Raw genomic sequence first — 25,222 nt, 5'->3', positions numbered from 1 at the left:
AGAACTGCAGATGCCTTGAAGATACACAAAAATACTGTCATTAAAATTTGTAAGGAGAAATACTGTGCAGAAGGACAGAACCACATGTAACAAACTTGGGTCATTTTCAACAAGATTCTGTTCACTGCCACATATATGGACATTACAAGAGAAAAGAAGATGGATCTATAAAAAGGCTGTGTGTTGCTCTTTACAAGGCAGAGTTGTTCAGCGGCAGCAAACTGTCTTTGTTAATGGTTATCAGAGCCCTTGGTTTTTGCTATAAATAATGAATGGACAGAAAATTATAATGGAATGAGGTGACATCATAGCATGGCTTTGTCAATTTTTAAGAACTATCATTAAAGTGCCACATGCAGACACTATCTGGCTTGACAAAACATAGGTAAATGCTGGTAATTCCTTCAGAGAATATTGGACAGATGATAGCATATGTGAAACTTCTGCTGTTCCAGTGGGAATGGGAGCAAGAATAATTGTCTTGCATGCTAGAAATTCATCTGGTTTCATACATAACTATCTCCTCATTTACAAATTGAGAAAAACAAATGGCTACCATGAGGAGATGAACCACGATACTTTTCTGAACTGTTTCAAGGGCAACAACTGGAAAACTTAAATCAGCCATCTGTCACTGTGATGGATAATGCCCCAAACCATTCAGTTAGTAAAGAAAATGCCCCAATGATAGCAAAGAAAAAAACCAACATTGTTGAATGGTTGAAATGCCACAATGTGAAAATTGAGGACAATTTATGTAAGGTGGAGCTCATGGAAATATTAAAGAAAAATAAGCCACACTTTCAACAGTATTTTATGGATGAGGTAGCTAAAGAACATGGTTACAGGGTTCTTAGGCTTCCACCATACCACTGCCACTTTAACACCATCAAAATGATTTGGGCACGAGTTAAAAATTGTGTGTCCACAAATAACGAAAGCTTCACTTTGTCAGAAATTCAAAGACTGTTAGACGAAGTAGTGGTAGAAGAGGAGAAATATTGTATGCCACACAGAAATGGTTGTTAAAGAAGTGTGGAATAGTGAAGAAAGTGTTTATATTAATAAAGAAAATATAATTATATCCTTGGGCAAGTCCTGTGGCTCATCCATGGACCAGAGCACAGATAATGACAGTTTTGAGGAAGAAAGTGATTCTGAACCAAGAGGCTTTTATCTTTGCCTTAATTCATCTTTATTTTTGTGTTTGTATTTTGCATTTCTGACTGAATGGGATGTACTGCAGTTGCACAAAAAATCTCATCTCATTACAAGATATACTTCTTTGCACAAGTATGACACTTTGCATGCACACTACACTGATTGGTAAATACTCAAGCAGTTTGTAGTTTTTTAATGTTGTTAGTTATTGTATTTACATGAACTATTCAGATCCTTTTTAACACCCCTTTCATATCAAATATGACAACTTAAGTGATTCATTCTGATTATTGTAAGAGACAATGTGCTACCTGATGCTTTTATTGAGATATACAAATAATAGGAATGCAGTATCATTTTATACATGGGAATGTATCTGTTAAGTCACAAGGATATAACGATACTGTAAAGCAAATTCAGTACCACACATTAAAAGGCAGTGTGAGTAGGTAGTCCAGTAAGGAACTATGCAGCTGTTGCTGCTACAGTCATAATGTGTGCGCACACAATGGCAAACCAATAACATTGCCTACTTCCATGCTCAACTGCACTTTGCTGTCAATCATTTCATTATTCTGATACAGGTATATATATGTTATAAGCAGCAGTCCAGTTCCAATAAGGAATCATAAGAACATTTCTATGTCCATTATTTTGTTCTGCAGATCAGTCATGCATGTGCCAACACCTGGCACAAGTTGGGTTCAAAGTGTAGCAATATAGTGAGGAATGTATTTCCCACAGTTCCATCAATACTGACAGAATTGGTAGACAGTTCTTGTATCTTTACTGTAATGAAGTGGTCACCAATTTGAAGCTTCAGTAGAAGCTACACCAGTGCATGTAATGAGAAAAAGATAAAGACAGGGAGTGCAAAGAGGCAACAGCTCACTTGTAGATGAATGATGGGTAGTGTGTAAAGAGTGTGTAGCTCACTTGTAGATGAAAGATGTGTAGTGTGTAAAGAGTGTGCAAAGAGTGTGCGCATGTGCCCCCCCCCCCCCCCCCCCACACACACACACACACACACACACACGCACACACATGCGCAGAGAGAGAGAGAGAGAGAGAGAGAGAGAGAGAGAGAGAGAAAGTAGGTCAATATGGTTGTGTAACTGGATGCAGGCACTTACAAACAGATGCATTTATATCACATTAAGATAATTCGATTTCCACTTGACATTCAAATTTTTTTCATGAAAATAGGTTCTACAAAGGCTTTGTTATTAAGATGTAAGAGTGTTAGTGTGACTGCAGGTGAGTGTTTGGGTGGCTTTGTAGTTGTTTGTGTATGAGTGAGCTCTTAAAACCTAGTTAATACTATGTACCATACTTTAGTCAGCTGTAGGAGAATAGTTGTTTTTCTACCAGATGGAAACATATATTTAACAGTTTACAGTGGTAGCAGGTACAAAAGAAGTTAAAATAAAGAGATAATGATATTCATTATGTCAGTATTAGGTACCACTGCATGTGTAAAAACAAAAGGATAAAATTTATGTGTTTATACTTTAATCTCATCTCCATTCACACACTTCAATATCCTTCATTTATAACAAATTCATAATTCACATTACACATTACATAAATAAATAGTGCATCTAACACACTGCTGAGATTACAGCCTTAAAATGCTGTAATCGAACAAGGCACTAGTGAGATGGTTTTATCACCAAAGTAAAAAGCCCTCATAGACAGTCAGCACTGCTTAAGCCTTCAGTACAAATTTCTATGCTTCCCATCTAAATGGTATACCCAAGCATCTGAGAACTTTATAAAGTTGAGAAATAGATCATTATTTTTTTAGCCCTGAATATTAATAGTGATGCTCAATGTATTTTTTAATAAATACAGTAGTTAGGCAGTATTGTGTCTACTGACCAGCAGTTTACACAGAAAATATTTAGAATCCTTGCCCAAAAGAGGTAAATATATACAAGTTACACAAAATTGATGAGAGAGTATAGAATACACACTAATGATAACTTTACTGAAATTTTAAGTACTGGTCAAAATATCATTAAAAATATTGTCATTACCCCAAGCACAAAGGATACACGATGAAAGGAAATTTTAAGTACAAGCAGAAATATCACTGAACAAAATTTTTACCATCCCAAGCAGAAAGAACATGGGATGATACACAAAGAAATAAACATGGAATAAAATATAAATGCAGTGCATGGACTAAATTAGGCAAATCCTACAGAAAAAAATGGCAGTCATTTGCATAAGAGAATGAATGTTTTCACTGGATATAATTCTTTTACAGATCTGAAAATTTCTGATTATTAATTTTAATTTTCACACTGCCTTTTATGTTTGTATTTCAGTACAACCTTCATTTATTAGTGATTATATCAAAATTTGTGGAAGTCATGTCCACCCATTATTTGTAAGATATATTTAAAACAAAAAGAAAAGAAGATAGCTAAAAAAGAAAAACTTCTTTGAAAATTATAAGCACAAACACTTTAGATGAGTCTGGCATCCTACCAAAATATACCTATAGCAGATCAGAAAATGATAAGTGTTATTGAGAAATCAAAATGAATCATATTCTCTCACCACTAATGAAATGCATATTTGCATACAGTTTAATTATACATAGTATGATTTTAATGTCAAAGACATCAGTAGTCGGAAATATTTCTGCATCTGAAAATGTACATTTAAGAACATGTTTGACAAATAAGATATAATTTATAATTTTAATTTCACCTCTGCTGTCAGGTACAACTGCCATTAGATAATTCATTCTGTTTTTGTCGGAAAATAACCTACTAACAAATGTACTATTATAGAGGAAACTAATACTGCTGAGATTTAGTTAGGAACAACTGTGCTTGAAAAGTAAGTAGCTGGTAACAAGTTGTGATGTGATAATGTGAAAAACTATACTAATTCCATATGAAAAATTTAAGCATACTATGATAATGGAGCAATCTCTGCTCATACATTCAAGTTTTTTAAAGTGAGTAGATTTACATTCAGCTTGAAATGGATGTGGTAGAATACTTTTGATGGCAAAGATATGATATGGCTGGAGGTTATGGCATTAGCATAGAACTGCTAAAATTATATTTTGAAAAGAAATTATGAAGAAACATCTATAAATTCTTTCACAAAGCTTAGACTATCTTTGGTCAAGGAGGTAAGAGGTTGTAATATCTGTTCTTGTGTGTTGCACAGCTGTAACAAGAATGACAGATGAGCAAAACATAAAGATATTACAAAATAAACAATCTTAAACACTTGTCAAGAAGTTATTTTTGTGCATAAAATGATATATGTGTTCAGAAAGTTTTGCACAGATGTGACCGATGAAAGCATAATGACATGAAAACAAATTTTTATCATTCAGTATGGAATTTTCCATCCCATTACAACTTACAACATTTCTGTTATTTTACTAACTCAACCATATTTCATTATGGATATCTGATCTATGAAAATAAACTTTTTACCTATGTGATAACAATAAAATAGTATTAGCACCATGGTCTATTTAAAATAATTACATACACTCTAAAATGAGAACCTATCTCCACCTAGTAAAAATCATTTCATACCCTTTATCAGATATTATTTTTAATCAACTTGTTTATCAGTCCATACTCAAACACAGCACCTTCAAAAATATACCTTACACCATGTACTCCACTTTGCAAAGTTACAATACTAATCTTTTTCTGTACAAACCAGCCTTTCTTCATCACAGAGAAAGTTTTTTTTTTTTTGTTTTGTTTTGTTTTACAAGGTAACCATCATTTTGTATTGTCCTCATCCTAAAATAGATTCGTTGACACAACAACCAACATGGTTAGCACTAGATAGGCACATAAGTTTATTAATTGTAGTGTTGCTTTTAACCAGCCAATAAAACTAATCAGCTGACTGCATTTCATCTTAGAAAATACATATTCATTTCTCAAAATGTTTTGATTTTCACCATAAAATGAGCAAAAATATAGTAATGAGGTGTAATCAACAATAATATGGATTGAGAATCACTCTTAAGTAGTACATGTAATTTGAATGTGCGATTAATATTTTATAATAAGTACTTCTGCACTCCTCAGTAACCACTTCTGTTGCAGTTCAAGACAGCAACAATTACTCTTGTTTACATTTTGTGCTGTTCATTAAGGCAAGAAATAACTTATAAAAGTGTGTATTACCATTTCTTTTCCAGCTATCAGTTTTTTTTTAACACACTCCTTTTTAATGTCACTGCAAGATGCATTAAATATCACCCATTAATGTCTGAAGAAGAAAATAAAATTCTGCAGGCAAAAAATACACTTTGGGAGAAAAATAAAAGGCACCATAACTTAATGAAACTCGCTCTTTGATCAACATGCATTTCATCTTAAATACACTGTATTATACAGTGTCCCAAAAATTTCACCTTAATGTCAGACTGACTGTCTAATAGACAGTTCAGAAAAAATACTGTGGTCTACAACCTTTCAAATTTACGTAGATACCTGTAGCGAATATTCGTCAGGTTTGCTCCTTCATGTGAGCGGGGAAGCCTTAACTATTTGTGCGTCCGCGCAACAACTGCCTTTTCCTCTTCATCAGCACTAGACTCAAGTGAAGAGGAGGAAGAAGAAGAGGAAGAAGATGTAGCAAGAACAGCAAGCCGTGGTGGAGGAGGACGCACAGTCGGCCATCTTCCATTGCCACCTGCAATGTCCAGAGGAGAACTGATATTATCTTCTTCTGGAATCGGATTTACAGATGATCCTAATTCCAGCATTGAGCCTCTTCTTGCAGTGGGTGGACGTCTTCCTGGTCCTGGGAGAGATACTGGCTCCTCTATAAGGAGCACAGTGTTGGAAGTTGGTGGTGGGGATTCTCGAAGTGAAGATTCTGAACTTGCCCTTGATTCCTGGTGAACTGAACCAGCACTTTCTCGTCGAAACAGTCCAATTACGGAAGTCACTTTTGGTTGCTCTATGCCCCCTGAAAAAATATCATACAAATTTGTTTATTTGTGAACTGCTATTCCAATATCCTTCAGGAAATAGACATCTGATAGCAGGATATCAACACTTGCAAACATTTTTGGGAAATTTCATAATACGTCAAAAGACAAAATCTGTAAGCTGCCAATATTTTCATCACCCAACGATGTATGTTTAAAGAACAGTTTCATCGAAAGGGCTTCATTTAATTAATGAAGGTTGTGATGTTAGAATAATAAAAATGTGTGTTTATATGGGAGAATAAAGCAAATTTAAAATGATGTTTGTATGCATAGCTACATTTCATAAGTAGTGCATGTTCTATCTGCAACTTGGACAGTATCAGATTGCAAGTCTAAAGGCCCAGTATTTCATCTACATATGGTCTTATGATTTCCTTTGTAATTTAGTCTCAGTTTCATGTCTGACAATGATTTCTGTATATTATAAATGATGAACAGTATCATGATTTAGGGTTAAATATTAAAATATAGTCACCTTACAGTTATCCATGTATGTTAATTCATAGATTAGAAAAAGTTGAGAGCATACCACATAAATAAAGTCATCATTGGCAGGGCATTATGATGCTCAAATCAACCTTCAGTTTATAACCAGTACACATTTTTGTACATCTGAACACTATTTCCGTAAGTTTTTCTGTATTATATTCACTTTAACTATATTTTGAAAGTCAGTATAAGCTGAACCCCTGGTGATGAAGTCATGCTTCAAAGTATATGCTGGTATCAATAAAAATGCTCTCATTAAGACAGTCATTGGAACCTGACATTTATGATAACACTTCTGGGAAATGTATGAGCAAAATAACCAGATAAAACAATATTTGGAGAAGAAGGTGAAACATCTTCTGTGAAAGTTAAGAGATAGAGGCAAGATGGATGATATGTCATGTGACAATATTAAAACAGGAATAGATAAGGCAATATATGAATACAAAAAAAGACATCCTTAAATTTCTAATAGAGAATACCAATAACAGATAAAAGTGAATAAAATTTAAATTGTTTATACATTGCAGACATTTTTAAGACATGAGAACACAGATGCTACACTTTGCAAAATATAAGAAAGATTAGATTACAATTTGTTAATATTATAAATATTAGTAGAATCAAATCTGAAGTTTTATAGTAAAATGTGTGTTATGCCATGTTAGAAATGTAATTTGACTGTAATACCGAAGACAGTGACCAGTATTCAGTTTTTGCATATTTTACCACTGCAAATACTTTATAAATGTGGCAACATTGTGAGAAGTAAGGCCCTCTGACATTTATTATGTAAGTTGTGTATATCCTACAACATTCTGTCTTTCAAGGATCTGGACGGATTTCAAAAAATGGGAAACTGTTTTCTATTTCATACAGTTCATATTTCTTTAAAGTAAGGTAAGAATGCATATCTGTTGATTACTTATTGTCAACAAAATAAACTTTTTCCAGTAGATTTCATACATGGTGAGATTACTTTAAAAAAACCTATACCTGCAAAACTGCTCTGAAAAATGGAAGTCATGGTATCATGAATTTTAAAATTTCATTCTTCAGAACATTTTCCTCATTCTCTTTTTTTATTTGAAAACTTACAATATGCATTCTTGCAGAGCAGCAGATAATTATCTCATATCTCTGTTACTAATCAGCTGGATCCCTCAAAAATTGTGAAAGTATCAGAAGAATGAAAAGATTCAGGAATCACTGATATTTTTAAGATTGAGGAAGCTTCAATAACATAACTTTTTTAAGTTACCCTTCTGTAACTACTCAATTTCAGAATAGTTTCAACAGTATACACACAGCAGCCATCAGAACTAGAATCTTCTCTCATCCCTCTCTTCCCAACATGACCCACCTGCTTTATTTTCAGAAGAATATCAGCATTTCTTTCTTAAATGTTTGTCACAAGCAAAAAATTTCTGTTGTAATTAGTTGGAATTGGTTAGTATGGAAGTTATATTTACTGCAACATCTGAAATAGTCTTCTCTTTTGTACACTTTAATTAATATTTGTCCATCAATTAAAGGTTAAACTGCTCAATACACAATCTTTCCAACCATACAATAAGACAAAAATAACAAAGTACAAAGAGAAGTAATTGCCAATGTCACTGGGATGAGGCAGCACTTCAAAAAAACTAAAAAATAAAAGGGGACATAGCACAATATATCAGGAGAAACCATTAGATGAAACTGCCCCGGTTTTATTGAACAAGAAATTAGAAGATTCAATCATTGTCTCCTCAAGTGTTGAACATCTTTCTTCTATCAGTTTATTTTCATATGTCTCACCTCCCTCATATCAAAAGTTTACACTCATGGCAAATCAAAAGAGCTTCAGATTTTCATAGAAACTGAGCTGATAGTGAAGCAGTAATGTGGAAGTTTTACTACTGTTGTTATTCTATCTTGGACTTTCCTCTGTTCAAAGTGGAACTTGCAGTTAAGCTCCTACTCAATGCAAGTTTATGTGGCTGGTAGTTTCTTGGACATATATTAACAACATTAACAACTGCTTTGTATCAAGGATTTATGTGGCTAACATTTCCCACATAGTGATTTAGCGAATGAGTGCTTGGTTCCATTTCAAAATGAACCAAACGAACTGCAGTAACATTTCATTTTGGTAAACTCACTTTGGGATTCTTAAAATAACAATTTTTATACGCAGTATTTACTTTTTGAAAGTAATCTATGATTTTATATTAAAAATGTCTACCACATGTACTAATAAATATAATTTTAGCATTCTATAGTACTTTGATGGGTTCATATTACTAATGATAAATCTATTATTAAAACAGGAACATTACATTTATAACAGATACACAGCAAAAATATAATGAGATTAAGAGGATACAAAGGTGAAAATAATCCTTTTATCTCTCTCTCTTTAAGGAAAAACTATTGAATCACCCAGCTACTGAGTGGCTGACGAGGAAAGGTGTGAGAAAGGAGATTCTCAATGAATTGTCCTCCTCTTTGAACAGTACAGTACTGAGTTTATATAAGCTCCTGATGAAGTTCTGAACAGTAGTATGTGTCATTCAAACAGTGTAACTATACATATCACATGAGATGTGTGAAGGTTTTACAAGCAAGAGAGCTGCCTGAAAATAAAGCATTGGACAATAATCAGCCATTGGTATTGTATCATTTAATCTAATGGAAAGTATTAGGAAACTATAAGAACATTTTTTACTGTTAAAAAATTCTCTCTTAACTTCCCCTTAGATCTGAGAGGGGCAAATATCAGTAACATATCATCGCAACACCAGTCAATGCTAAACCAAAATGAGCCAACATAAGCACAAATGTGAAGACATCACCCACTTCAAAAATTTACTGGAATGGAAAAAACTCACAGTACCGGAATAAAAATGTATACACACCAATAATTCAGAGCCTCATGGTCACAGAGGTCTTGCAATAATGGCTAAACCTTGCCATGCCATAGAAGGTGAAAAAACAAATGTTGAACCATCAGTTGAAGATTACTAAGATTAATCACCAAGTGAACAAAAGTGAGAGAATGAATAGACTAATGAGATATTCAACAAATTGTAGATGGACAGATGTTTCCAGGTATTAAATCATACAAGTGGAGGAAAGAGAATTTGTCGGAATGGCATTTCTATTCCCAATGGCATTGTGTTTGGTCACTAATCATATCTGAAGAAGATAAGTGCACATTTGCAAGACATCAGCCCCAGAAACTGATCCAGGTTGAAAATTTCATCATAATTATGACAGTATGCAGTTATAACCTTCTGAAAGTACAGATTTTAAACTTTCATGCAAACTGGTTGTCCATCACTCAGTTCAACCACCACAGCCTGAGCATGAAGTACCATTCAATGCAATTAGTAGGAGGTTTGTGAATTGACATTGGTAACATGCTTTTTCTCAAAATGCACAGTTTATGATCAGTAGCTAGTGCCAGAGATCTCTTTGCATTGAACATTTTAATGTTCCATTACATTTTAAATGAATGAAATTAATTGGTGTGTAATTAAAAAAATAGTACATCACTGTTGTGTGTTACTTCCTTTGGATTTTAAAGCTTGCACTTTTAAAGTCACTAAACAAATGAAACATTCATGTGGAAAAGATGGCTGGTGTCAAAGTATAAGTGCTGAAGTTTGTTGTGCAGCTACTGTACTGTCTTTTATGTGGGTCTGTTAAGCTATCCGTAATGATGACTGCACATGCAGAGTACATCATCTGAAAAAAAGTAAAAAATATTGGCACACCCCTACGTAATGCAGACTGATGACTAGCTGCCATGAGAGGTGGATCCACAAGTATGAAATGAGGTGGGGTGTATTACTTCATTAGCAGAGAAGCTGTCACTGCAGAGCAAAAAATCCATTATGGACATTTCAATCCCCCTCAAGCTGTCCAAGTCAACTGTTGCTTATGTGACTGTAAAGTGTAAACTTTAAAAAACAATGACAGCTAAACCAATGAAAGGCTGCCTTATGTACTGATGGGCAGTGACCTTCAGAAGTTGTGGAGGGTGGTTGCAAATAAAAATTGCCTGAAATCAGTGGAAGGAATCACTCATGAGTTCAAGGTATTACCAGCAGTTCAGCTAGCACAATGACTGTGCACAGGGAGTTGAAAAGATTGGGGTACAAGCATCAAGCAGCTCCTCGTAAGCTACACATTTTTGTAGTCAAGGCTAAGCCACACTTGAGATGGTGTAAAGGTCAATGCAGCTGCAGAGTAGGCTACTAAAAAGTGATGATTTTGAGTAATGAAGATGCAGATGCAATATGTCAAGGAGCTCCTCATAATCCACACATTTCTATAATCAATGCTAAGTGAAATTTGAGATGCTGTAAAGACCAACGCAACTGGACAGTGGATGACTGGAAATTGGCAATTTGGAGTAAAGTAGATATAGAATGAATCATGCTATATGCTGAAGCAATCTGATGGGCAGTTGAGGTTTGGCAAATGCCTGAAGGATGTTCCCTGCCAACAGGTGTAGTACCAACAGTATACTACAAAGGAGGTGGTGTTACAATATGGGGGTGTCTTTGACAGTTAGGGTGTAGTCCCCGTCTTTCATTTAAGAAAAAGATAAATCTAGAAGGATATGAACACATTATACAGGATTGTGTCCTGCATAGAGTAGAGGAACAGTTTATTGTTTGTATCAGGATGACAATGCAGTTTGTTGAAGCAGCATCTCTAAAGCTTGATTTCTGGACAATAACATTACTGAAATGGACTGTTTTGCACAGAGTCCTGTCTTCCCAACATAACACTTTCAGGTGACAAAGAGCTGTTGCTTTCCCACAGATATTGAGACACTTTATTGAAAGTGACCCTAGTACAGTTAAAGCCATCGTAAAAGTGAAGGATGGATGCATCCTGTATTAATTTCCACTAATAGGTGTCTGGATATTTTTAATCAGACAGTGTATATACTTTGCAACACAGAACACCCAAAGCACACTCTTCAGCATATGATAAGGGATGAGATTGCTCCTCTCAGTATCGGTACCTCTGATGCTTGCAGACAAGAACTTGTTACATAATATGTGCTTCACTCTCGTCACCGCCAGGCTGTAGTTAATGATAATTTATTCTAGTCTCATTTTATTTCTTCTTCTGTAATTTCTATTCCTTGTATCTCCTTTTCTTTTTTCTCTCCAGTACCACTATTTTGTCCCATCTTAAATCTCCCCTTGTTTTAGGTGTACTTCCACTCACTTAGGTTCACCTGCAAAACTTTTTTCCCTTTTATAATTTCTCATATTACCACATATTGTCCGGTACTAATCCATTTTCCTCTCTTATTATGCCAAGTATGTTTCTTTTGGTTTTTTCCTCTGAAGAAGAACATTATCCAAAAGCTGAGGAAAAATTTGAGTACTGTTTATGTGCCTATCAACCGTCCAACACATCAACTACATGGTAAATGATTACCATTGCTCTTCGTGTTACTTGTATTGTCCCCAAGACAATCCAGTACCACATCTGAGTGAAAGCTTTTATGTCTTAATGATCCTGGGAGGTGCACCAATGAACAGGCAATTGTGAGTGCATATTGTGGACATTTACATTCAAACATAAAATATGGAATCATATTCTGGAGTAATTTTCCTGCAACACCGAAATTTTTAGGGATACAAAAGAAATCTAACAGAATTATACTGGGAAAAACATTAGGACATCCATAAATATTTTTAATTAAAAACTTAAACTTATCACCACTGTCCTTACATACATCTCAAAACATTAGTGGCTGCCTATAAGCTTAGAATTATTACAGAGAAAATGAAAAAAATAATATCAAACATTCACACTTACTGTACAAGACAGCAAGGTAGCCAGTATAATGTCTTAAATAATCATCTATAGAACAGAATGTGCAAATATAAATAAATACAGTATAACCTTAAGATTATGACTTTTGGCATCATAAAGTATGATGGACTGTATAAGATGCAATGGAGAGATAATAAATAAACAAAACTATAGTTCTTTCTCCAGTCTTTGACCTGATATCCTGAAGAGTCTGGCTGGTATTATTATCAATACCCGAATGTTGTTTTTTCTAAGTTCGTATGAAGCTTTTTGAAAGGCTAGTCAAAGATAAGAACTGAATCTTCACTACAGTTTCCCTTCACTGTGATCTCACTTTCAACCATCAATAATGAAATAATATGACTCTTTGGTCAGCGGTTGAGCTCCCATGAGGAGATTGTCTTTGGAATTTGGAGTTCACTGTGAACAATTGTTTAGTCCACATTTATTCAAGTTTTATGACTGTGAGCATAATAAACTTTTATAACAGCCGAAATCTACTTTTTGCACTTCACTGCAAGCTTTTTCGCCATGAATCTCCATAGTGGTGCCAGGAACTTCCACAGTGGGGACACCACAATAAACAACAGCAGCCATTACAACTCCCAAAAAAATGTTCAAATGTGTGTGAAATCTTATGGGACTTAACTGCTAAGGTCATCAGTCCCTAAGCTTACACACTACTTAACCTAAATTATCCTAAGGACAAACACACACACCCATGCCCGAGGGAGGACTCGAACCTCCGCCGGGACCAGCCGCACAGTTCAGGACTGCAGTGCCTTAGAACGCTTGGCTAATCCCGCTCAGCCATTACAAATCCATCAGTGCATCTTGCCTGAATGCCTTCATACGACAATTGCATCATCTCACTATTGTCACTTGTGTGAAAAACATTTACAAGTTTAGTGCCTCTCAAGGTGCTTTGTATAATGTTTTTCACTGCACATATTAAACTACAGTGTATGTGAAATGGAAAAGTGATGTTCTTCCATACTGTGCTGTTAACTACAACAATGGGCCACATGTGCATGACCAATGTGCAATGACTTTGATCTCCTTGATGATATTGGTACAGAGTTTACTCAACCTTTCCAACAAGACAATGTTCTACACTATTTCCTGACTATGCAAATTTGTGTTGTCAGATTTTATAGGCCAACCTACACTGAGCACATTCCAGCCACATCCACTCACAACCCCATGTGGGGCCCAGCAAACTGGGCATCACATGGCCCAGCATGTCAACAACAAAATGTTTGTGAGCAAGCTACCACCATTCCGACTGGAACACCCAGCAACGTGGCATCACTGATGACACTTCCAAGTTTGTCATCCTTTTGAGCAACATAGGACAGCATGCCCAAATTATCAGCCACAATTAACAGCAAATCGAGCAGCACCAAAGATGAGTTGTCCCACTGGCTCACAAAAGCATTGGAGCAACAGTTGTGCAGTTGTGACAGGTGATTTTCAAGGACACAATGGATAACAGAACACCATCTCATATTTAGACATGTCTATACAGCTATCTCCTCATCACTCATGCCAGATAACACTCTTTGGACACTATGGCTCATCAAAGTACCACCACAGATCCAGATGGCAATGATCTCACATGAAAATAAAAAATGGAAAGCAAATTAGTTCTGGCTGACAAGAATTTTGTGATTCTGGAACGAAAATACACAAATGTCTTGGACAACAATGGTCACTGTAGTGGGCAGCCTCCATGACCTGAACAGTTCCGGACTTGCATTCAGTCATGTAACTTCTGTGACACGGTGTCCACAATCACTAGCAGCTGACATGACCCAATTGCAGTGTGCAAAGATGCCACCTAATGTTAAAAACACTTGGATCAAACAAGTTTTGCCCATATCCTAAGTGACACAATAGATTCTATGTGCTAGATTTCTTAGAAACACACACACACACACACACACACACACTTGTGAACCAATCTTGGGTGCAGATTTCCTCTGATACTTCCACTTCAGCAAATCAACAGTGATGAATCCATACATGGCATCACCATACATGGCAGCACCTTCAATGTGCTCCACATATGACAACCATCAACAGTTACTTGATGACTGTCAAATGTTATAATCAGAAGATCATGAAGTGTTCTGTAAGATATGAGCTGGATGCCACATGTCCTTTCCTGCAGCACACTCCCTGCACAACTAATATCAATGAAACAGCAAATGTCATGGCATTGGCAATGGACACACACATAGGGCCACAACACATTGCAGTTCATGAGCCCCAACAACTCATGTTAGTACAATGAATTTTTCTTACGGTGAGGACATGTCCTCTGTGTCCCTCAGGTTTTGCATATGATATCTCAGCAGAGATGAATTCACCACGAAACTGAGAAAAAAAATCAAAACTAAAACATGTTGTCTGTTCAACTAAAACATGTTGCCTGTTCAACAGACAGTTAATTTACAGCTACAAACTCTGCCCAGTGACATCAAACTGATCATGATTACATCAATATCATCAGCTGATGGGTTTCTTGCTACCACAGCTCCTAGGTTGCAACACTCGCCTCCTAGCATGCTAGTGGGTCCTGATGTTACTGTACTCACTACCCTGTCACCCCCACAGTCCAGCATACCACCACTACAAATCCACACAGATCTACAATCTACCTACAGCCATCCCCATTAACCTCCACTCTGCCTCAGCCAATACCACCTGCATTTATTGAAATGAGACAGTAGTCATAACACCATGTTGTTTTTCCCTCCTTTCATTCAGAAATGGGTAAGCCATGCCATGCATAGTAGCCAGCCAAGCATGTTTGGTCACATACATTGCCTTTGGTACTTGGAGTTCACTTTGAACAATAGTATAGTGCACACATATTTGGGCTGTATATCTGTGTTGTAATAAATTTATTATAACAGCCTTAATCTGTATTCCACATTTCACTGCAAGTGTTTCCCACAGGAAATTGCACAAGCCAATTTCTCCTGCGTTTTTATTGTTGCTGTTCATTTAGAACATTTTTTTGTATTTTCTTAATCAATGCCACTATGTCATATATTACCCATGGCTCTCAGTTTTTGTGCCTCTTTCAATTTCAATAGTTTTCTTGAGGTACTTACTTACTTTTTTTCCACACAGACCTTGAAGTGCCATGATTTCTTTCATCACATATTCTTTTCTTGCAAAGTAGTCTGGCTTTTTAGTTCCTCCACCTTGTCAGCTGCATCAAACTAGTCTCCAAACTGATGTCCACAACAACAACAACAACAACAATGGAAACAACAACTATTTATCTAGGTTCAAATGTTTCTGTTGCTTTCTCTTTAACTGTTACTGGAACTTCATTAGTGTTATATTATGGTAAATATCATTGGCAGAACCTGGATAGCTCTTGTTGTACTTGACTTGACTCCTGAACCTTTATTTCATCAAAGTATGGTGCAATTTTTTCTTGACCTTCTGACATCTCCTTACATATTCTTCTCAGGGCCTTCATAAATTGTATTCATATTGATTAACTCATGCTCAGCATAGCCTTCTATTTTATTTCTCCCTTTTTATTTTGTTTACCAACTGGAACTCTCATGTTATATCTTTTCACCTATCTTCACCAGCCATTACATTCTACTCTGTCATTGCAATGAATTCCAATCTTCTTTGACAAATTTTAATAATATTATCAAATGCTAATAGAATTCCACTGTCTTCCAACTCTGTGACCAACAAATTCACCATCAATAATCATCACTATGTTACAGACAGTACTTTCATCTATTTCCAATGCCCTAATGGCTGTTATTCCCACCTTTGCAATGCCTTTCTGTGACCCACACTTGAAAAAAGAAATATCACTCTTCTTACACTTGCATGTCACACGTAGCTAAAATATCTATCTATGTCCTTTCCATATCTAACTTTAGATTTTCTACTTTCATGAACTGTTTAGCATTCTAACATTCAGTGTGTTCATTTCTCTTTTTGTGGAAACTCATAAAGGTACAGGAGACCAGGCTGTTTATATCATCAAATCAAAACTCATAAAAAACATTAATGAAGTATGCTGCACTGATATATTTGAGACCCAAAAGTGTTTAGAAAAGTATACATGAATATAATGTATGCTGCAGAAGGCTTGTTATACATGCTGTTGTTGTTGTGGTCTTCAGTCTAGAGAGTGATTTGATGCAGCTCTCCTTGTTACTCTACCCTGTGCAAGCTGCTTCATCTCTGAGTAATACTGCAACCTACATCCTTCTGAATGTGCTTAGTGTATTCATCTCTTGGTCTCCCTTTAGGATATTTACCCCCCACACTCCCCTCCAGTACTAAATTGGTGATCCCCTGATGCCTCAGAACATGTCCTACCAACCGGTCCCTTCTTTTAGACAGGTTGTGCCACAAATTCCTCTTCTCCTCAAGTCTATTCAGTACCTCCTCATTAGTTACATGATCTACCCATTTAATCTTCAGCATTCTTCTGTAGCACCACATTTTGAAAGCTTCTATTTTCTTTTTGTTAAAACTACTTATTGTCCATGTTTCACTTCCATACATGGCTACATGCCATTTGAATATTTTCAGAAAAGGCTCCCAGAGACTTGAATCTATACTTGATGTTAACAAACTTCTCTTCTTCAGAAAGGCTTTCCTTGCCATTGCCAGTCTACATTTTATATCCTCTCTACTTTGACCATTATCAGTTACTTTGCTCCCTAAATATCAAAACTCATCTACTACTTTAAGTGTCTCATTTCCTAATCTAATTCCCTCAGCATCACCTGATTTAATTTGACTACATTCCATTATCCACGTTTTGATTTTGTTGATTTTCATCTTATATCTTCCTTTCAAGACACTGTCCATTCCATTTGACTGTTCTTCCAGGACCTTTGCTGTCTCTGACAGAATTACAATGTCATTAGCAAACCTCAAAGTCTTTATTTCTTCTCCTGGACTGAAATTCCTACTCCAAATTTTTCTTTTGTTTCCTTTATTGCTTGCTCAATATACAGATCGAGTAACATCAGGAATAGGCTACAACCCTGTCTCACTCCCTTCTCAACCACTGCTTCTCATTCATGCCCCTTGACTCTTGTAACTGCCATCTGATGTCTGTACAAATTGTAAATAGCATTTCATTCCCTGTATTTTACTCCTGCCACCTTCAGAATTTGAAAGAGAGTATTCCGTCAACATGTCAAAACTTTCTCTAAGTTTACAAATGCTAGAAATGTAGGTTTGCCTTTCCTTGATCTATCTTCTAAGATAAGTCATAGGGTCAGTATTGCCTTGCATGTTCCAACATTTCTATGGAATCCAAACTGATCTTCCCTTAGGTCGGCCTCTACCAATTTTTGTATTCGCCTGTAAAGAATTTGTGTTAGTATTTTGCAGCTGTGACTTATTAAACTAATAGCTCACTGATTTCACACCTATCAACACCTGCTTTCTTTTGTATTGGAACTATTGTATTATTCTTGAAGTCTGAGGTTATTTCACCTGTCTCATACTTCTTGCTCACATTCTTCATGAAGTATCATATCTCCCATTTCATCCTCATCTATGTCCTGTTCCATTTCCATAATATTTCCCTCAAGTACATCACACTTGTATAGATTATGTATATACTCCTTTAACTTTTCTGCTTTCCCTTCTTTGCTTAGGACTAGTTTTCCATCTGAGCTCTTGATATTTGTACAGGTGATTTTCTTTTCTCCAAAGGTCTCTTTAATTTTCCTGTAGGCTGTATTTATCTTACCACTAGTGCTATTTGCCTCTACATCCTTACATTTGCCTGCTAGCCATCCCTGCTTAGCCATTTTGCACTTCCTGTCGATCTCATTGTTGAAATGTTTGTCTTCCTTTTTGCCTGCTTCATTTATTGCATTTTGATATTTCCTCCTTTCATCAATTAAATTCAATATCTTTTCTGTTACCCAAGGATTTCTACTAGCCCTCAACTTTTTACCTACTTGATCCTCTGCTGCCTTCACTATTTCATCTCTCAAAGCTACCCATTCTTCTTCTGTATTTCTTTCCCCAGTTCTTGTCAATCATTGCCTAATGCTTTCTCTGAAGCTCTCTACAACCTCTTTCTCTTTCAGTTTAACCAGGTCCCATCTCCTCAATTTCTCACCTTTTTGCAATTTCTTCAGTTTCAATCTACAGTTTATAATCAATAAATTGTTGTCAGAGTACACATCTGCCCCTGGAAATGTCTTACAATTTAAAACCTGGTCCCTAAACCTCTGTCTTACCATTATATAATCTATCTGAAACCTTCCAGTGTCTCCAAGCCTCTTCTACGTAGACAACATTCTTTCATGATTCTTGAACCAAGTGTTAGCTATGATTAAGTTATGCTCTGTGCAAAATTCTACCAGGCAGCTTACTCTTTCATTCCTTACCCCCAGCCCATATTCACCTACTACTTTTCCTTCTCTTCCTTATCCTACTATCAAATTACAGTCCCCCATGACTATTAAATTTTCATCTCCCTTAACTCTCTGAATAACTTATTTTATCATATCATAAATTTCTTCAATATCTTCATCATCTGTAATACATATGCCTCTACAATAATGACAGTCAATGATATCAAGGTAAATAAGTGCTCAATTTCTGAAGTATTGTCATTTGGTTTAGTTCACATTTCTCTATAAAGCATAACAGTCCCATTTGTTTACATCAGTGTACTTTAAGTAAGACAGATCTGAAATGGAAAGCTGGGTTATGTAATACACTATAATATCAAATATTTTATGATTTTACCTTACAAATTTAAAAATTAATTGTTAGTAAGTGCATAATGGTATGCTATTCTAGTCAAATAATGAAGTTAGAAATCAAATAATTATAAAAGAAAGTGACACTGACAGGCATCACAATAGTAGACTTAACATGTAATTGTTCACCTGTAGCATGGAAAAATATAGGTTCAGAAGTCATTGTGTTTAATTGTTGTGTAATTATTAGCTCTGGCTGTCTATGCTGAAGGAATGGCAGGAATGGAAGTAAGAATACCATTTGTCATACACTCTGACCCTGACAGTACTGAATTACGAATTACAGTGGTCACTATGAAAAATCTTTTTCAGAAATAATTAGGCAGTTAGAAATATGGTACTTACTAGGATCTGCAACAGCTTGGCTGTAAGTATCTTTCATATAGATGCTACTAGTGATGATGTATCATGCAAGAAAGTGCCTATTTTCAAGAACAGAACTTTTGAAAATGATGTGTTTGTACAGATATGAACTGTAACAGATATCAATCAAGTAAAATGACTTCTCTTTGACACACTGGTGAGAAGAAAGCCATTGTATTGCTTTGCTTTCTGTGTAAAACTTTAGAAGGCTGTTTGTTCAGTAAAACATTAACTGTCTTGAGACCTAGCATTACTTATGCCTCCCGTACAATTTTTTCTTAAACAGCATTGTTCAAGCCTTTGTAATATTCCAGTTATATCCCTTTAGTTTTAAAATTTTGGAACTATGACATCTAGAGTTATTGATGACTTCCGTCATCTGAATGTTGTAGCATTAAATTGAAGTCACTGTCATTGCCTTCCCAGCGTGTAGTTTGTATCATTTTCATCTTGTCTGATACTGGCTAGTGCACCACCAGTATTCAAAGTTGGAACTGCTCAAAAACCAATAGACTATTTTGTTAATACATTGGGACAAATACTTTGAGAATCCCAGAAAAGTAAGTTAAAAAGTAAGTTAATCTTATTTACAATGAAACTGACAGTTTTTCTGTTTCAGCTACCAGTACCTTCATTTGATTGCCTATTTTGTTTCATCCATTTCATCAATTTTCCTTAACTCACATGTGTTGAAAATAGTAATGATACTGTTGCACTTGACATAGTGCTTTGATTAACTATCAACTATGCATTAACTTTGTTAGTAAATTTGTTATTTTTATTTACAAATTTGTTAACCACAAACATCAGCTGTGGATTTGTGGAATAGGGATGTGGTTGTTAGTTACCTAGGAATGTAGCAGAAGGTGAATTGTATGCAAGGTATTCCTTATTGGAACACCAGGCAGGGAACTCGCTCTGCTTGACAGGACCAGTGCTTAATTCGCCTTCGTCGTCACGCTTCCAAGGCAACATGGTCTCAGTAGCAGTAGGAGTCGTCACACGTGCACATTCTGTACATATAACACACACAAGCACATGCTACATACTCTGTGGTTTGAAACAAAATAATCACAAACACAAACAACACAGAGTGTTCAGTTACATACCTTCTGAACTGAAATCTATGAAGCATCAATTACTCACTAAAATAGCATTTTAATTAAAACATGTAGACATAATCATGTAAAAGTCTGTAAATGGCTATATACCATTGTAAAATGTTAATGTTTTAATTGTTTTAGAATTTGCATTTTGTTTTGTCTATAGCTATTCTACACTCTCAATTCTAAATCATAGCAGCAGTATTTGTGCCTCAGCAGCCTGTGTTTAATATGCTTATAGGTTAAACTCCAAATAAAAGCACTGCATTTTTGCATTTATGATTCTCTTCATCCCTGTACATAACAAATGGAAAAACACAGTGAAGAATGAAAGTAGCAATGACATGTCAAATTCGGCAAAAGACTTTAAAAATGAGTGGAGAGAACATTTATAATTAGGGCACAGAAAATCATTGAATATCAAATATTAATCATTCTTTCTATGTCCTTGCATGTACCCTTTATTCAAGGTTGGCTTTCCTAATAATTTCACAATATGCCTTCAGATCTTTGTGTTATGCAACCATAATACTGCAGCCTGGATTCTGAGAGTTTCTTGTTTATAGGGATGACTTTTAAAATTACCTCTTATGAATTCACTGAACACTTTATCTTTCAATGTTATTCCGCCCACTCATCATAACACATATTTTTGTTATATGCAGAATCTGTTGCTGAGTCTTTTTTGCTGTCCAGACTTCACTAATATACAACAGTGCTGGTCTTACAGCCATTTTATAAATTTTGTCTTTGGTTTTTATGGGAATTTTTGGACCATACAGAATCCCTGAAAGCTTACATCACATGTTCTAAACAGATATTATTCTTTGAGTTATATCTGCTTCAGTTGATAGCTCCTCTGTTATTACTGAACCCAGCTACTTAAAATTTTTAACTCCTGGAAGTGTGACATTATCAAGATCAGTATCTGTGGTTTTTGTGGCATCAGGACTTCAGTTGCCCATCATGAACTCTGTCTTTATTCTACTCATGCACAAGCTATTTGTTTCATGTATCTTCTTCCACACCTTTAGGTTCTCATGAACTTCTTGGAAATTAGCAGATATAATTGATACATCATCATCACCTAGGTTTCATAGGGTTGGTATCTGTATCTTTGGTCTTGAATAATTCATTACAATACTGAACAATTAAGGAGTTACAGCACTCCCCTTATGAGCACCTGTGTTTTGATACCTGCAGAACTTCTGACAGAGGTCTGGACATAGTTGTACATTTCCATCACAAGTCAGTTATAGTACTTCAGGGCATCAGTGCACTTAGAGCTTGCCATATTAATGATCTTGGTACTTGATAGAAGCTTTTCCTCAATGTATAAAGACCAACCAAATATTTTGCTTGTTCTCTTGCATTTTTCCATCACTAATCTTATTGCATGAATGGCATCTGTGTTTCCCTTTCCTGCTGTGGATCCATCCTGACTTTCTGTTAAAGAGAGAAGTTCAGATAGGTGGTCTTCAAGGACTCTTTCATAGATTAAAAGGGTATGTGATGTGAGTTTTATACCCTTAAAGTTTTCACAGTCATATATGTTTCCTTTGTTTTTGTAGAAAGGAATTAGCACATTGCTCCTCCACGTAATCACTATGTTCTCACTTTTTGTTGTCAAACAGTTTGGCAAGCCATATCCCCCCCGCATCAGCCAGTGTTTCCCACATTTTGGCAGATATTCATCTGGCCCATTTGCTTTGGTGCTTTTCATTTTGGATGGTGCGTATTTAACTTTTGCTGCAGTGATTTCATTTACAGGGGCACTGTTATCAGCTTGTTTATCTCTCTGGCTGTTGTGGAAATTCTTTATTCATTAGAAGATTTTAATATTTGTATCATATTCTGCATGTGTACTTATCAGGTGTCAGTAGTGTGCCTTACTATCTTTAACGCACTTTGCTTTTTAAAGTCTTTTGTACTGTTATGCTCATGTTTCACTATTTTTTAGATTTTGGTGTGATCTCTTTTTTTAATTGTGCTCATCTTTTTCTTTCTCAATAGCAACTGTTCTTGAGGACATTTTCTTAGACACTTTGTGAGATTTTCTGTGTGTATCTGAGCCACATTTGAATAAGTATATCTTCTCTGTGTGGCATCTTTGGTGTGATTGTACCACTATTTAGGATCCCTATTTTTATGAAGGCCTCTTTTACTGATAAGTGAGTGCTTAGTAGTGTTTACACAGAAGTTTTGTAATTTGAAGCAAACCTCACTGTGGGAACTATCTTGAGAGGAACCATAATATCAAATATTAAGAATATTCCTAAAATTTTGCTGTAGCTGAAAGACTAAAAGGACTATCTGTATTTTCTACATTTTTACCTAATATGTTTATAAACGTGAAAAATTTGTTATTCAAGTGAGCTGAGTCTTTGATTACATTCCATCAATTTCCCCCAGCGTATTGTATGACAATTTTATTGCATCGTGGTAACAAATGAACACTATCATAAATTTGTGAGTCAGTATGTTCTAGCAACTGTGATCTGATCATATTCTCCAATTCTTCATTGTTTCAAAAATCATATCCTTTAAAAGTTTGTTATTAAAAAAAATAAAAGAGTAACTTGTTACATAAGCTACAAAAAAAGTACTTCATTTATAAGTGACATTCATGGAATTCTGAAGATTTTTATAAATAAATTGCTCTGATCTTTTGTATATTGGTGAGGAAAAAATGTATCTCAGCCACCTCAAAAGCAGAGAGAAACAAGAATATAATGGTACATGATTATAAGGATACATGAGATGAAATCTTTAAGTACTTTAGAACAGATTAATATAAAGTGTCAGTTCTACACAACTTCTTACATTTACTGGTGATTCGTTGTCATCTCATAGAATTGGATCTATTGCTGATGTTCTGTCTCTTCTCAACACAATATTTTGATGTCATAACAGTGTCTTCACCAGGTGTTTCCTCAGACTGGTCGCTTTGCTGACCAGTTCTCAAATTTATGCCTGGGTGGTGCCTGGTGTTCACTACGCCATCTGCGCCCACTGTGGCTGTTTTTGTGGTGATATCTGTCTCCAGGCATTTCCTTTTCTGTCCACACCCATTGTGACTGTCTTCCTTGGTGGAGACCATCCCATGGTCTTCCGTACTAGATCTGCAGCCACTGGGCGCATACCTAGCACTACTCTGATGCTGTAGACATTCTTTATGCTGTTTGCCACCACTGCAACTTTCTCTCAAGGCCTTGTCATCCTCCTAGATTCTGAATTCTAGTTTATGCCTGTGAAATGAGCTTCCTGCAGCATCAGGCTGCTGTTGGAGTTGCATATTACATCCATGGATGTTGCAACAACCATTTATGTTAGCAGCCACTATCTGGTGTTCCTAATTATGTCTGCTCCAGGTTGTGAAGTGCCTGAGGTTTCAGGTGGTTGATGACGTTCCCTGCCTGGTCCGTGACTGCTGTGGCTGTATTCTAAGGAGATAGTTGCCACCTGGTGGTCTGTATGAGGTCTGATCCTGTTAATTATGCCCCCAGTTGTTTGAGGTTCTTTACTGGAGAAGGGAACTTTTTGCGGTGTTTCTGTAGTAGTTCCAAAGCTGGATTCTACACCATACTGAGCTTTTATCCCACTTCCCAATTGATTGGGTTCTCTGCCATCTTGATTTCAATAAATTCATTGATGACACTATCCCAGAATCTGATGGTTTGTGCAAGGATCCTGGTTCTGTCAGAATTCATGATGTGTTCAAGTTCCAGGCAATGTTTTACTATTGCTGATTTAGTGGCCTGTCTTAGCATGGTATGTCTTATTTCACTGTTCTGGTGACTTGACCAGTGTATGACATACCACATTCAGAAGGTACATGGTAAATACCAGGTTTCCTTAATCCCAGATCATCCTTGAACATTCCAAGGAGTGCCTTGATCCTATTGGGTGAGCAGAACACACTTTTAATTTTATGTTTCTTCAGTATTCTGTTGATCTTTGTACAAACAGGTCCTGCATATGGTAGAAAGGCTACCTTCCTGATCTCTTCTTCTTGTTCTAGGCCACAACAGACCACTAAATCAGTCACAGAAATAGCAGAGCACTGCCCGGAACTTCAACACACCATGACCTAACCAGGCTTCTGGCTCAGACCCCCCACCCCCAATTCTGGGGTACTGTCATCAATGACTCTATTGAAATCAAGATGGCAAAGAACCTGATCAGCTGGGAAGCAGGATAGAAGCTCAGTGCAGCATGAAATATGGCTTTTGAATGATTACAGAAACACTGGAAAAAAGTTCTCTCCTCTGGTAATGAACATCAGATGACCAAGAGCAAAATTAACAGGATCAGACCTCATGCGAAGTACCAGGTGGCAACTCCCTTCTCAAGAGACAACCACAGTGGTCACAGACAAGATAGGGAACAACATCAATTAGTTGAAACCTTAGCTGCCACACAGCCTGCAATCGGACATAACACAGAACTTCATATAGCAGCTACCAACATAAGAGATTGGCACAACATGTGCA

The 25,222-nt window shown here is 36.1% G+C and overlaps 1 protein-coding gene across 1 annotated transcript in view; it reads right to left on the bottom strand.

Moving 5' to 3' along the window:
* Positions 1 to 2,653: 2,653 nt before the first annotated feature.
* Positions 2,654 to 25,222, bottom strand: part of LOC126474352 (sodium/hydrogen exchanger 3) — a 658,867-nt gene continuing 636,298 nt past the window's right edge. The window contains exons 13-14 of the mRNA XM_050101818.1: positions 20,475 to 20,639; positions 2,654 to 6,132 (exon numbers count right to left, since the gene is read on the bottom strand). Coding sequence (XP_049957775.1) covers positions 5,705 to 6,132; positions 20,475 to 20,639 — 593 coding nt within the window. The 3' untranslated portion in view covers positions 2,654 to 5,704. The remainder of the gene's footprint in view (positions 6,133 to 20,474; positions 20,640 to 25,222) is intronic.

Source organism: Schistocerca serialis, chromosome 4 (genome assembly GCF_023864345.2).
Source record: "Schistocerca serialis cubense isolate TAMUIC-IGC-003099 chromosome 4, iqSchSeri2.2, whole genome shotgun sequence".
Taxonomy (NCBI): Eukaryota; Metazoa; Arthropoda; class Insecta; order Orthoptera; family Acrididae; genus Schistocerca; species Schistocerca serialis.
The sequence above is the reverse complement of the archived record's forward strand: the minus strand, read 5'-3'. Positions and strand labels throughout refer to the sequence as shown.